This window comes from Varroa destructor, unplaced genomic scaffold (assembly GCF_002443255.2).
Source record: "Varroa destructor unplaced genomic scaffold, Vdes_3.0 BEIS01000006.1, whole genome shotgun sequence".
Taxonomy (NCBI): domain Eukaryota; kingdom Metazoa; phylum Arthropoda; class Arachnida; order Mesostigmata; family Varroidae; genus Varroa; species Varroa destructor.
Genome location: NW_019211459.1, coordinates 15,633,526 through 15,647,284, shown reverse-complemented (window position 1 = coordinate 15,647,284; position 13,759 = coordinate 15,633,526). Strand labels below are relative to the sequence as shown.

The 13,759-nt window shown below is 40.3% G+C and overlaps 1 protein-coding gene across 1 annotated transcript in view; it reads left to right on the top strand.

Annotated features, from left to right (window-relative positions):
* The window catches only part of LOC111253122 (N-acetylglucosaminyl-phosphatidylinositol de-N-acetylase-like), a 61,693-nt gene that overhangs the window by 35,778 nt on the left and 12,156 nt on the right, over positions 1 to 13,759 (top strand). The window contains exon 2 of the mRNA XM_022812093.2: positions 12,764 to 12,816. Coding sequence (XP_022667828.1) covers positions 12,764 to 12,816 — 53 coding nt within the window. The remainder of the gene's footprint in view (positions 1 to 12,763; positions 12,817 to 13,759) is intronic.

Genomic DNA, 13,759 nt, shown 5'->3' with positions numbered 1-13,759 from the left:
ACAGAAAGGTTGCTAAGGTTACAACCTACATTGGCTGACGCTAAATTGCTATAGCGTCTTCTGTATTTGCCGTAGTAAAATGATCTGCAAATGTCGTACCAGCAAGAAGTATGATTTCTGCTGATATGACATTTGAACGCTAGAATAAAGTAGCCGAACTATTTGCATCTTTTTGCCAAAATTAGATACGAGGACGTTAGTTCAGACATTTCTTCCTGTGTCTATTTTTTAATTTTTTGCCTATCACCGAAGAACTAGTTTTGTCCCTGGGCGTGTCCAAAAAGGCCAACTTACCAGACTTACTTAATGCTGTTCCACCTAAAATCTTCCGACAAACATCATGTGTAACTGCCCACCTGTTAGTAACATAATCAGCTGCTTTTCAAGCTTCTGTTCTTCATTCTTCTATTTAACAGTGAAGGCAGCCGTGATGATCCAACAAACTTAACGAGAGCTTTTTTAAAAAATGTCCCGAACGTCAGATTGAGCTTATTTTCCAACATATATATATATATTTTTTTAATTTGCAAAATGTTTTTCTGCCTTCGCTCTGGTAATTTGCATCATTCGATCCGGCTTTTTTTATTATATATACTTTTACAGCTTCAATTGATGTTGCAACGGTTTTCGATACATCATTTTATGATGTTTCGCAGAAATAATTTTCTACTAAGACTTTTCTCCTATAATTTACGATTGGCTCAAATTTTATTTGATCGATCGCTTTTCAGTTATACGTACTGGCATTGCATTCTCGAATGACGCTTTATTAGAACGTGGGAGTAGGTCTGTCTATATTCATCCCCTATATCATGTACTGTTCTTCTACATAGAGTCCCATGAAGAGAGACCGACCGCCGTTTTTCTGCTGGTGACCTTTTCCTTATAGGACAAGGCCGCAAATTGTCCTTTGGCGCAGACACTTGTGACCTTCAGAACATGCTGGCTAACATTAAAGATCGCCCTGTTATATCTCCAAAACGAAATGTGTTTTCTCTAAAAACATATCATTGCTTCATCAACGTATTAATAAACTTCATCAACTTTGATAAAATAGGCGTTCGATTAGGCTCATTCTCAAGGTGCCTCGACTTGACGTTTGGACAAAGATTATCTGAAGACAAAAGAGGAAAAGGCAAACAACGACTGGGTTAGTTGTTTTGCATCCAGAACTCTATATCTGCATTGGCATACTACCTAATTGTCGAGCTTCCTCTGACATATATTTCTGTATCTTTATAGATCCTTTCTTGGATCTATAATTACATACGTCATTGTGGTTTGGGACAAAATATTTTTTCAGTACTTGACTATGATATCAACAATCCAGCGTGAACCTTCCGCTATCAAGGTTCGCTTGTACACTAAACCTTTTCAATGAATATGAAAATCATATTGTTTCATAGTTATATACGCTTCGAGGGTGTGCAAACCAATGTACATCCGATCTCCACCGTCGCGAATCCTTTAGATATTCTCTTAAAAATCACCATAGAACTTTTCTAGATCAATCAACTAAGTGTAGGAACTACGTGATAAATTTTCCTAGGTTCTGACAGGTATGTTTGAACCTCCCTATTTCCCTCTACCGGTTGCATAGAGTACTAGCCTGGTGGTGGCTAAGACTTTGTTCGCAGTAATCTGGTGTCGATGCTGATTTTCTAGTTGTCGCACATTGATTTTACTACCTGAGGCTCTCATTTAATCATTGGTCTATCTTAATCTCTTCAAACTAATGTGACCTTAGGGCTTGTACGTTTCGATGAAGTTGATTTAAGTCGAATTGAATTAACATGGCCAAAAACCGGAAATCCAATATAAACAACCATAGCCAGCGGGACCTATAACAGGATAGCCTACTCTACTGGACCTAGTACAGTATTAGTGCATATAAGAAAGTCCAGAGCTAATTAAGTTAGTCTCAGAGATGCACGAGTTTCTGGTGCCATTTTATGTCGTTGTTTTCATCCGAAGCTCACTACGGTACCATTAGTTAATTGGCAAAGCAATTAGTAGGTTCGTTTTGTAATTTACCGCCGAGAAGACAGCGAGACGAATAGCTCGTTTTTAGCTGTCTGCTAAATAAGCATATATTCCAAGTTCCAATGCCTCTAAGAATATTCTAAATGATCTCTGTGATTGAATCTGTTTGTTTGCCCTTATTTGTCTGGGCTTGTCTGCAGAAGCCCTGACTCATCTGACTTAATTGGCAAACAAGGTACTCATCACTGCAGCCCGCTGACCCGTATCGCGAGACAGGCACAATCGCATTGTTATTCTCAAGTCGGCCTATAATATACAAAAAAACGTAGTGGTAGATCAAAATGAAGTAAAACCAGGAGCCCAAGTGGGACTGAATCTGAACCCAGCATCGATGAATGGAACATTATAAAAATGCATATCTGTGCACGACTGAGTTGTCCTTCAATATTTAACGGCGGTCTCTCTTTTACGTTCTCGGGACGATACAGTAAACGTGATCCCTCGACACCCAGGATAATACGTTGATTCCAAGTAAACTATACTTGGGTTAGCTTTGTACGAAGTAATGGTGCTCTTATTATTTTTCTATTTGGCGTGTTCACCAGTCATGTATCCTTATATAGGAAAACTTTATATAGGAGAGCTTAAGAGTTGCTCTACGTCGGTATCAGAATTTTTCAACCTCTCAGATATGTCGATAGTCATAGCTCTAATCTAAGGCAACATTCGATATAAGATGATATAGCAACACGAAACGCCAATATTAGTTTGTTGGAAAGCTCTATGATACGATATAAATGGTTCTTTTCAAGCTCGATAGGACCAAATATTGTGTGCTGTTCGGAAACATAAATACTAAATAATAGTAATAAAAAATAAATTATAGAAAAATAAATGCTAAACTGGACATTTGCAGTACGGTGCGAATCTCCAGCTGACGCTGGATTTCTTCGATACGTTAAAGCTAGCTTGTAGACGAGAGATCTGGTACCTTTTTCTTGAGATTTTGCGTCAGTGAAAACAACCGTTGACTGGGTTCGCTGAGACGTTCATATCAGAACGACGAACCCACGACAATGTCTTCGCAATAGTCCGCAATATTTAATTTACGTAATACGGCTCAAAGGGCGGGGTCATATGTATAGGGCAAGTTCAGAGCCCAAAAATAGGATCCAGGCCTTCATACCTAGATATTTTAAATCACATAACGTATAGATTATAGTTGTTTGTTGACTGTTTGACCACCTACATCAAATTAACACGGTAAATAACACCAACTAAATATAAAGTATATTTTTGCACAGCAGATATAGGTATATATCGCACCTATTAGTCCATCGCACGTGTTCCTCATGCAAGAATTTTTTTGATAATTGAATGGGCCTGTTTAGTACAATAAGCCCGCTATTGCTCTACAGCTTATCAGTAACCTAATGCGATAAATCTTAGTTCATGGCTGGAAATGGAATGAAGCGGGCCGTCAGAAACTGAAGAGGCATTCCGAAGTCTCGTTGGGATGACGTTACAAACGGGGCGGGTTCAAACAGAGGACATAAATTAGACTTGGTTTCCAATAGCACAAAACTCTTTTTAAGTTCTGGTAGCAATGCAGCAGTAATGCGTTAATCTGTTAAACCTAATCGAACATGTGAGATCCTCCGGGCTCGAAATTTGGCGTACAATGGCCAGATTTCTAAAACAATGCTCAAGTAAGGGGTACCGGACACACACAACCCCAGATATTTACGTCAGCAGCATATTTGTCAACTTTGAAAAGACCACGAGACATTCCGCTATGACAGCAGTAATCGTGTTAACAGACAGAAATTGAGAATAAGAGCGACGAAGGTAGCTAATGATAATCATGGGCGCCGAAGAAATAGCTCAAAGACTTCCGGGAGCCCTCCGCTTACCTTGCTGGACTCGAAAAGCACCCGCCTGCGCCGGCGGCGGGGGAGTCGCCATATTTTTACTCATGAGAACATACTCTTCAACTAACTCTTGTAGATGACATTTATTTAGTTTTCCGACCTGAGCTGGTCTGCTAATTGCAGGATTGATTTTCTTTTTGTCGAGGTTCTCCATTCTGCTAGGGGCGCGATAGGAATAGTTGCGCTTAACATAAAGCTAATGGCGGCAGACCTGAGGAAACAGCAGGAGGTAATACGTGACCAAGACAGTAGTGGACTATGGAACTTTTTGGCAGAAAGTTTAAGTTAGAAACGTCAGACCTAGCGTCAGTATCATAATAGAGCGTGTTTCCAACGCATATATATATATATAGGGCAAATGAGTATTGACGTTTTTATAGCAGCAGTACATTAGCACGAATCAAAACAGTATGCACTCATACTCATGATGTCGTTGAAAATGAAATGGCGGTAAATTCACATATATTACCAGCATCATGCTTATTATCTGGTAGTAATCTAGTGTGGAATACGGGTGTATGCAGTAACATCTGGCGATTTAACGACGAAAACACTCAAACCGTTTTTAAATACTCCGGCGAAATAAAAGTTCCAGTTTGGGTTTACGAGTAAGGCTGATGCAAATGGTTATGTCATACTGTGATCAGAGCAGAGTATATAACATTACAATAGTCACAAGCGATACTGATCTGTCATGCTTACAGGATACCAATATAAGCACTACTAAAATAACTCTCGTTTTTTACTCTAAATTATGTCGTATTTACGTGAAGAGACTAGAAACAATAGCTCCTGGTCTTTTTCAACTGCATGCCAACAGGTTTATACATAAAGCAAAGCCTCTAGGTTCCTTTTGACGTCTTATGACCACCTTTTATAGACGAAGTTAGCGTATGAAGGAATGCAGAAGACAGACAGTTCTAGGTGTTTTGTTGGTTTCTCCTTTAAACAAAAGTGAAAAGCTATCAAGCATTTTCTCCATTGGCTTTCTCGCTATAGCAGTTTTAGCTTTGGTTTTACTCGTACATTTTAACTGGTTTAGTGAATCACACATTACTCGCTAATTCCATTGCCTTGCATGGATAAAATCTTGACACACGTATATATATATATGCCTACGTGTCTGCTTGTGAGTGGCAAATCTGTCCTTGGTACGCAGATGTAGGACTGCGTCTTCGGATAAGCGGATATTTGTCGTCGCTTTTTTCTCTTATTTGTTAGCCTGTTGCCAATACGGAAAAACGTCCTTGCCTCTGCGTGGCGTGGCTGATAGGCTCTTTTAAGCGGCTATCCTAGGAGACCCTTCACTCTCTAGGATCCCTAGGGCTCTTAACTTAACTCGTTCCGTTAGTTACCAGCTCAGTTGCTCCGCTTGTTCTGAACAAATATTTGGATCACGTACTCAGTTTGTCAGCCCAAGAACGTAATATGGGATTTATAAGTTTGCTGATTCTATCCAGCATGTAAATAAAAACGCAAGACCCTGAACATGCATGCCAACTTGGTTCGCTAATTTAAAATTTTCCGGGCTGCCCTTTAAAACTTACTTAGTTTCTACTTCTTAACTAAAGCGCATCACGAGAGCGAATGGCTATCCCTTATGACACCGACGTATTTTATTCTAGAGCATGCTCTATACGACATAAATAACCAATTCTAACGACTGTTTTAGAGGTGATACGAATACGCGAAAAATATGTTAAAAAGCAATAAACCGACATAAAAGTAAGTGTACCTATATGTTTCTCTGTTACTTTTCGAACATTACACTTTACAGCTATTTATACTTTTTTTTTTTTATTCATATTACATCTGCTTACGCGACAAGTATCTTATGGGACGAAAAAGTATTTACGGCTGTGTATTAAATGGGAAAACTGTCGTTTAGAAAGTGTAACGGACAGCCCACTTATCTTTTCGGAAGGCAATTGTGGTCACTAATTTTGGCCTGAGGACGCGATCCCGTAATGTTCACCCATAGGGTTAACGCCCTACACCTAGGGGTAACGCTCCACACTATACTTAGAACTTAGGAACAAATAAATGTAAGTTAGATCCTGCTTGTATTCTGTTTCTATCTGTCATGAGCAAGAGATGCATTCCTGTATTGCATACAAAAAAAAAACTGCTTTGTTATATTATTTGCTTTAACAACCCTTGTTCTAGACAAACATAATTAACAGTTGGTTAACCAAACAGCTTATAGGTATATGTTAGTGCTCGTTTTTCCATAAGAAATTACTTATTACATATTATTAATAATAATATACCTAATAATAACAAGGAAAACTTTCTTACGTCAGTTCCGCCTCGGGTTCAAACAAACCTTTCTTCTTCGTAACACCTTGAGGTCTTTTCAGCGACTTCTCTCATTAAAACAATTGGAAAAAAAGTGAACGGGCAAAATTTAAATTTGACCTTCGTAGAGAAAAGGACCACGCTTGAGAGCGAGGACAAGATAAACCTCAATATAGAGTTTTTTTTTTTTTTGGAAAAGCAGAAGTCATATAACAAACAGAGCAGTGTTCAGGTTGTCAGCACACTCTTTGAGCATTAGTCAAAATATAATCTGTTTAATAAAAACGATCTAGGAGTCGCTCTGTCCTCCTACGTGTGATTTGTTATGTGTCCTTTTTGTGAAATATTGAGCAACGGAGAATAGACCGGGTTAGGAAAAGAGTGAAAGGAAGAGCTGTACTGTATCCTACTTATGGCCAGCGGTTGTGTAAAAACTAAAGCCAAGGATACAATCTAGCCAAACTGAACACAGCCTACTGGAATCGCTGGGGAATAAACAAAACAGTATATGCACCTGATTTTTGTAGCAGCTAAACTGGCTTGATGTAGTCATAGAATATACAGATACCAGCTCTGTATAACCAAATCAGGCTACGATGGAAGAGAATGTTTTGCCACGTACTAAAGCTGCACTGAATCGGATCGTCTCTAAGCAGCATACGACTATAAACGGGACAGGTTTATTCCAGGATGGGGCTTAACGCACCAGCTTCTGCTCGTTTCTCATAACGAAGAGATATGCCCCCTTTTGTGAAGCCCCCCTCATCAACAAACAAGTATGCTCACACATAAGTAGGCATAGATTACGCCCACAAAATGATTGTTTGAACTCCCGATGGCTTTAGACTGTTCAAAAATCAAAACACCCATACCTTTTGTTTTGTTTTAGGCTTAAAATATCTGAGCTGAATATTTCGTAGATCCGAGTGTGTATCTGAGTGCATGTTGGCAACGGAATGACCAATTTCGTAGACCTCGGGTCAACCAGCGTAAAACTTGAATTTTCTTAGTATCCTCCGTCAATTACGTGCAACCACAAAAACAGGACTGAAATGTGTTGAATAGTTAATACAACACATGCTTTATAAATAGAAAACAAATTCATTAGATCTGCTTACTCTGAAATCAAATGAAATGATCATGTATAGGATGTAAATATTAAGCATAGAGCTTTTATTTGACAGAAACATTTTTACAGGCTCGGTCTCGTTTAGGACGAAGGCTCACAGGCGTCATAGCTTTAAAATAGAAATCGAGTTTTCTACCTTGATTAGAAACCAACAAAAATTACTCCAGAAAGAGGTCTAATGATATGATGAAGTGCGGACTAGGTAGCTGAACGAACGCCATCGATACGAGATATCGAACGAATCCCAAAGTGAACGATCCTCGTAAAAAGTCGCGGTTGAGGACGTAAAGGATGAAGTAGGGAAGAAGGACAGGAATGTCGCCCCGGGGCATCGCTATTTATATTGTTTGCAAGCATGCCTTAAAGCATCCTGCAACTTGGGCCTAATACTAGACTTCAGTTAATCTAATATAGCCGGACAATCGAAGGTCTTAGATCTGCTTAGGGTGTGTTATTTAGATAAATGCTTTTCCCGAACAGGAGGAACGGAGTAGCAACGAATAAAAATAGTTGCTGTGTGCCAAATGCCCTCCTCGTAGGTGTATAGGGCAGTGGTGCCAGGCGTAAAGTGTTCGTAATAAGTAATAACTTTATTTACGATCTATTACAACAGAAATGCACGACGAAGTGATTTACTGTTAGTTGTACACGTATTTTAACTAGCTAATTATCCACGATAGACAATAATATAAGCTGAATTATTTTGTGATTTTGAGAGAATATGCTTATATGGTATTGGCCCTTGTGCCAATGTTTTCGAAACGACAAAGTCATACCATTAGTTCGCTCATATTACGTGTCGCTGAAAGCTTAGCTGTACATCGTACTCGAACCTTTAAAAAATGCCCTAATCTGCAATAATCGCTGGTTACCTTTCGAATTCCCTAACTACCAGCAGAATACGCCGTACAAAGAACCCAAATATGGGTGCGTATCGTGCCGATCATGTACACAAGGCTCCTATACTTAATCAACTTCTTAGAGTCAACTAATGGCCTTTCAAGGGGATAATGTTATTTCTTTCTTAGCAATGAGTAAGCTGGATTTCACTTAAGGCCAATACATTACACCTTCTGTGCATGTGTCAAGTACGATTCCCGGCGCATGTGTTCGACTTTACCTAGTGTAAGATTCGAAAAGGAGTTTCTGCGCTTAAGAGCTTTCCTCGTCCTTTTTATTTACTTCTGACATACCGTCCGAAGGCGCTGTTGCGACACTAGGAGTGATATAGCGGTATTGTGTTGCGGGTACAATGAAAAACTTGCAAGAACTCCTTAAACATGGATGCTTCAAATGGGAAAGTGCTTTTGTGACCCCCACTATATTGTAGATTTCGTTGGAGCCAAAACACCGGTGACAAGCTCTCCATGACGCGAAACATTTGCCTTGTGCACAGTAATGGCGCCATCGTTAAAAACATTGCCCAAAGGTAATATGCTAAGTTCGACAGGATTGCCTCCTGCTATGGTCGACCGTCTCAGTTCAAGTTGCTTCTGAAACAAGACAAACAATTCAAGAATTGGGCGAAATAATCGGCGGCACTCAACACGACTGTCGTGAGCCGCATGTAGTCTTTTGAGTGTACACAGAAATCTGGGACGTGGGTGCCTCATTAACCGCCTGAATTTAACAAGGTATTACAGCTTAACGCTGCATCTCGACGTCTCGCCTTGTGTCAAGCGTTATGCAGTCACAATGACAAATTTTGGCACAGAACTGTCACCGCTAAGAAGAAATTATCCCTATATCAACATGAACTAGAGACTGGAAAGGATGGCCTCAGGATAGGCCAAAGCCTGGGATCGAATTCGATCTAGGCCTAAATACTTGTCTAAGCAATAGATGCTTTGCATTTGGCGGAACTTCTAGGACCTGACCCAGTACACATTGTTTTCTAAGAACCGAAAACCTGACCGGTACGTGTTTATTTGGCTCATTTGCATCAAGCCAACCCAAGAGAAAAGGCCCCGCAAGCGAAATCAGATCATCGTGTTTCATGGAAACGCGAGGCTACACAGGCAAACACTGTGTACGCTGTCTTTTTGAATTTCGAAACATCTTTCATGCTCTCCGGCATCGATCGATTGATTCTTGCATTTTCCCCCTACTGGATACTCATCTTCTTAACTTTGCCTAAACTAGCTACTTTCTGATGAGATGGCATACATCATTTGGCCGAAACAAAAGAGGCAGTCGTTGCAGTGGCGGGGATACATAACGTAAGAATAACTAACTGTCACTCAAATACGAAATATAACATACCCTGTTTAGTAGCAAAAAAAAAAACATCGCAACGTCCTAATTTAATGTACTCGTTACATACATCGTTCTATTTGAAGCCACAAATTTGCAGTTCTCTCTATTTGGCGATAATGGGAAAATCATGCGGTTTGACAGGAATTGCTGAACTTTAAGTTACTTGCGTCATAGTAATTGGCGGGCACCTGCCATGTGGGCAGAAGCTACAAACTCAGGTCTCTGAAACGTGTCCGGGCTGCTACTTCTGTCATTGTGTTCGATGGTCTGAGCAGTGTACGAGTGCGGTTCATTTCTGTATCAGAATCCTGTAGCGCAAAGCGCCAGAACAGGTTTGACAGCCAATGCAAATTAATAGAAAACCCTGGCCCCGTTGATGTTCGAAATCGAGTCGGACGCTGACCAAGTGTCTATGGCTGTGTCCTAAGAAGACAGACGCATGTAGTCCATAGATCTTTCAAACGGCAGCGACTAGCATCAACGACAGGCTCTTGTAGCAACACGACCAGTTGCTTGAAGCAGGTATTTCGACTTAAAGGATTTCATCTCTAGTAATAAATATTTCAATAAAGGGTTCAGGCTTCTGCATTTACTTGAATCCGTTTTGTTCGCTCGTGTTTAGGAAACGGTCGTTATGATCTTTTATTTTAGAATTCACTAGGAAAAGTTAGATGGTTTCACCCTATCGCGTATCATACTGGTGCATTAGCCGTCTCGATTTCCATCTGTTGCTTCTGTGTATAGTAATCATGCACCGTTAGAAGGTTCTTTCATTACGTCACAAGACTATTGTGGTCGTTTACTTCTAACCGTAAGGCTTGGCCTCAGCTTCGGACACCAAACAGATTTTTTTGTTTGATCGTTTCGATATTTCTGACTGGCACCCAAGTTAAAAAGCTAACCTCTGGGACGATTGTGATGTATAGAACGAAGTTATATTGGTTCAAGTATGAGTAAAAAGCGATTTGTTGTTTTGAAAAATGAAAACAATTTCAACTTAACGGTAGTTTTTTTCACTTCCCTTTTTAAACTTGACGAGAGTAACTTTGATAGGGATGATTGTTAGACCGGAATCTACCTCTCTCAGTTATTAGATCTACGCTGTACTATTACAATTGTTAGGTTATGCTGCGTCCGCAGCCCTCTGACTACCTCAACGCCATCGACATAAAATCCCCTTTCTTTCTCTCAAAAAAGCCCATCTTTCGAGCATAAGTCAAACAAGACAAGGTTTGGAATAAGAGCCTTCCAAAATAAGCGTGTTACACTTAACCATTAACCATTGAAAAATAGGAACGTTCGAGCGACCCAGACAAATTCCCAATTGTTTCGAGGCGGTATTGGCCTACAAGTGTCCTGTACGGATAACTGAGCTACGTTTATTTTTCAGCTCGTCTTTAAATACCGTTATATACTCCAATAACATTCAGATTAGCTGACGTAAATTCCAGCCAACGATATTGAGCTATGTACTTGAAATGATGCTATCTTCTTTAATAAACTAACGCATCCATTGTACGCGTGCAATAGCAACGCCTTTTAGGAAATACTAAATTGGATTTAATACTGTTAGAGTGTGTCTATATCTTTTTATATCACAAAATATAAAGCTTTATTAATATTCATTTAAAGAGGGACACCACTCACGCTTACTGGACTGCGTAGAAGGACAATTCATGTTTGCGGTACTTTGACGTTGCACTCACTTCGTAAGCCGTTACGCTCAAATAGGGGTAAATGTAGTCGTACTTACCGATTCAGTATCCGATATGTCCGAAAGTTTAAGTTACGCTCGAATGATACGCCGAGTTCGTTGCATCTGTTCATATAAGTGATTTCTTGTGTGTTGAAATATTACACAGTATTTGTCCATCTAAGGTCACGAAAAATCAATATATGTAAGGCCTCTGTCCTAGCGTTATTATTTGATTTTATTCGTACATTTTTTAACTTACAGATGTTGCCATCGTCATCGTTGATAAAAGGTCTCCCATTTCGTTGTATCTTTGTTGAAGCTATCAATGTTTTTTGCATGTTGGTCACAATGTCTCCAATTGCGATCGTACTCGAAGCAATAGCAGCATTCAATTCTGCTAGGACGTACTGTGTTGTTAGATTGAGGATCAGCGCATCCGGGATGCGCAGAACCGTAAAAACAGGACCATCCTCTACAGAACTTACGCTTCCCCATTCTCGCGGGCCTGCCGCAAGTCCGTCATCGCATGCGGCTTGATAAGCAGTTTAGTCTCAGCATAGCTTATCCGTGTCTTCTCCATTCTCGTTGGTCAAATCGAGTTTGGGGCTGGGTACAATGTTTCTATGTGAGTCTTTTTTGTTGCCTTCTTCAGCGTGTGCCATAATCTTTGCCAATAGCTGATACAAATTGGCTAAAATAGCGTTTTAATAAGCAAGGATACCCCAAGGAGAAAGATCGCGTTTGGGGCGCCTTACACGTACATACAACAAAACCTTTATACAAGTTCAAAAAAGACGTCGGAAAATCATATTTTTTACTACTGTTCATGATCGTTGATAGCGTATACGACTTGTATTAGACAGGCCTCAATGCATTTGTATCGTACATCTGCAAGTATTGTTAGCGAGCGTCATGAGGTAGAGAAAACGACAAAAAATTTACAAAAGTGCTTACAAAAGCGCGCAGAACAAACGGATGAGGCACAGGAAGGACTATGCACAAGCCCTGCACTGAAGGTTTTTATCCGCGAGCCTGAAAGAAGCCAATGGATAGCTAATGAAAAATAGAGATAATTAAGGCGCACTGAGAGCATCTAAGGACAACAGTGCAGATAGTGTAACATAACACGTGCTGTATCCTTACTTCAATCTCTTTGCGCACGCGTTTTGGTTCAGGTGTGAAGCTGGCACCGAGCATACCTCTCGTCTACAACAAAACTGCGAACGAATACTCAAGAAACAAGTCCGAACACAGCAAAAAGTCACTGGACTTCGCAGATTTCACTGTCAATGGCAAAAGGCCTTTCCTTTATTTTGACTTTTACCAAACGTTTTTTGCCTTTTTTGTGTAGGTTTTATATAGAAAAAACAGTAGACTTTCTATAAGTTCGTTGTTCCTATCAGGTCAAAATAACGTTTCTTGCACATTAATAACACGTTGATTTTATTTTCTGCTACTTTCCCCTTTCAGTGATAATATGTTCGCGAAAACGGCGTACAGCGAAGCAACTAGGTGGCGTAGAGGTAAATAGTTAGGATATACTAATTGCACGACAAACGTCATCAAACGGAGGCTGTTTCGCCGTATTGTACGGCGTATGAGGAAATGTTGTTTGCAGACTGTATGTTGCCTTAAAAACATCTGATCATAACATTACGCAACCCATACAGGGGCGTAATGCTTGTCTGTATAGGTAGAATGCATTTATACACGTAAAAGAAGCATTTAATAAAAATTTCATCGAAGCACTAATCTTAAGTGCGTCAAATATCTAATATTGTGTGCCGGAGTGCGTAATACTTCACCACCGTTTTAGCACCTTCATCCATGGCATCTCCCATCAAAACGCCTCATGATGCGTTTAGCTGGTACTCAGCACTGACGTATGTTATTCACGAATTCCACTGTGCTATATAACCGAGCCAAAGAGGAAGTATATTACTTAATTTAACTAACGGAGTAACACCGAGAATACCGTACCAACACACAGTGTGGTGATTCGGGTCTACGAATGACTTTCTTCTTCTTGCTGGAACGCTAACTGGGTCAATATCAAGAAAGACTCATATAATGGCTGTTATTTCGTGTCTGAGTCTTGTTCTCTTCTACTAAATCACACACAGTCGACTGACTCACTTTCGTTGATAGCTTCGTCTGTGATCCGCGTCACATCACTCGATGCTGGCTTTTCTGCTTCGACGCTGATATCGGAAGTTGGTATGTCTCATAGCGTATAGTTTAGACTACTCACTCCTGGCCGCGACCCGGTGCTTGCACAGTTCTACCGAGCTAGCGCTGCCTAAAGACTCGTCTACACTGTGAGTTGGAAAGTGTGAACGAAAGGGATTGAGCATGAAGAAAGCACGGGGCACGGAACCTCTAGCTATTTCCAAAAGTTTCGCTATCGCACCACCGAAGAAACTGAGCGACCTAGAAGGGACTAGGACTAGTCGTGGAGGGACTGCA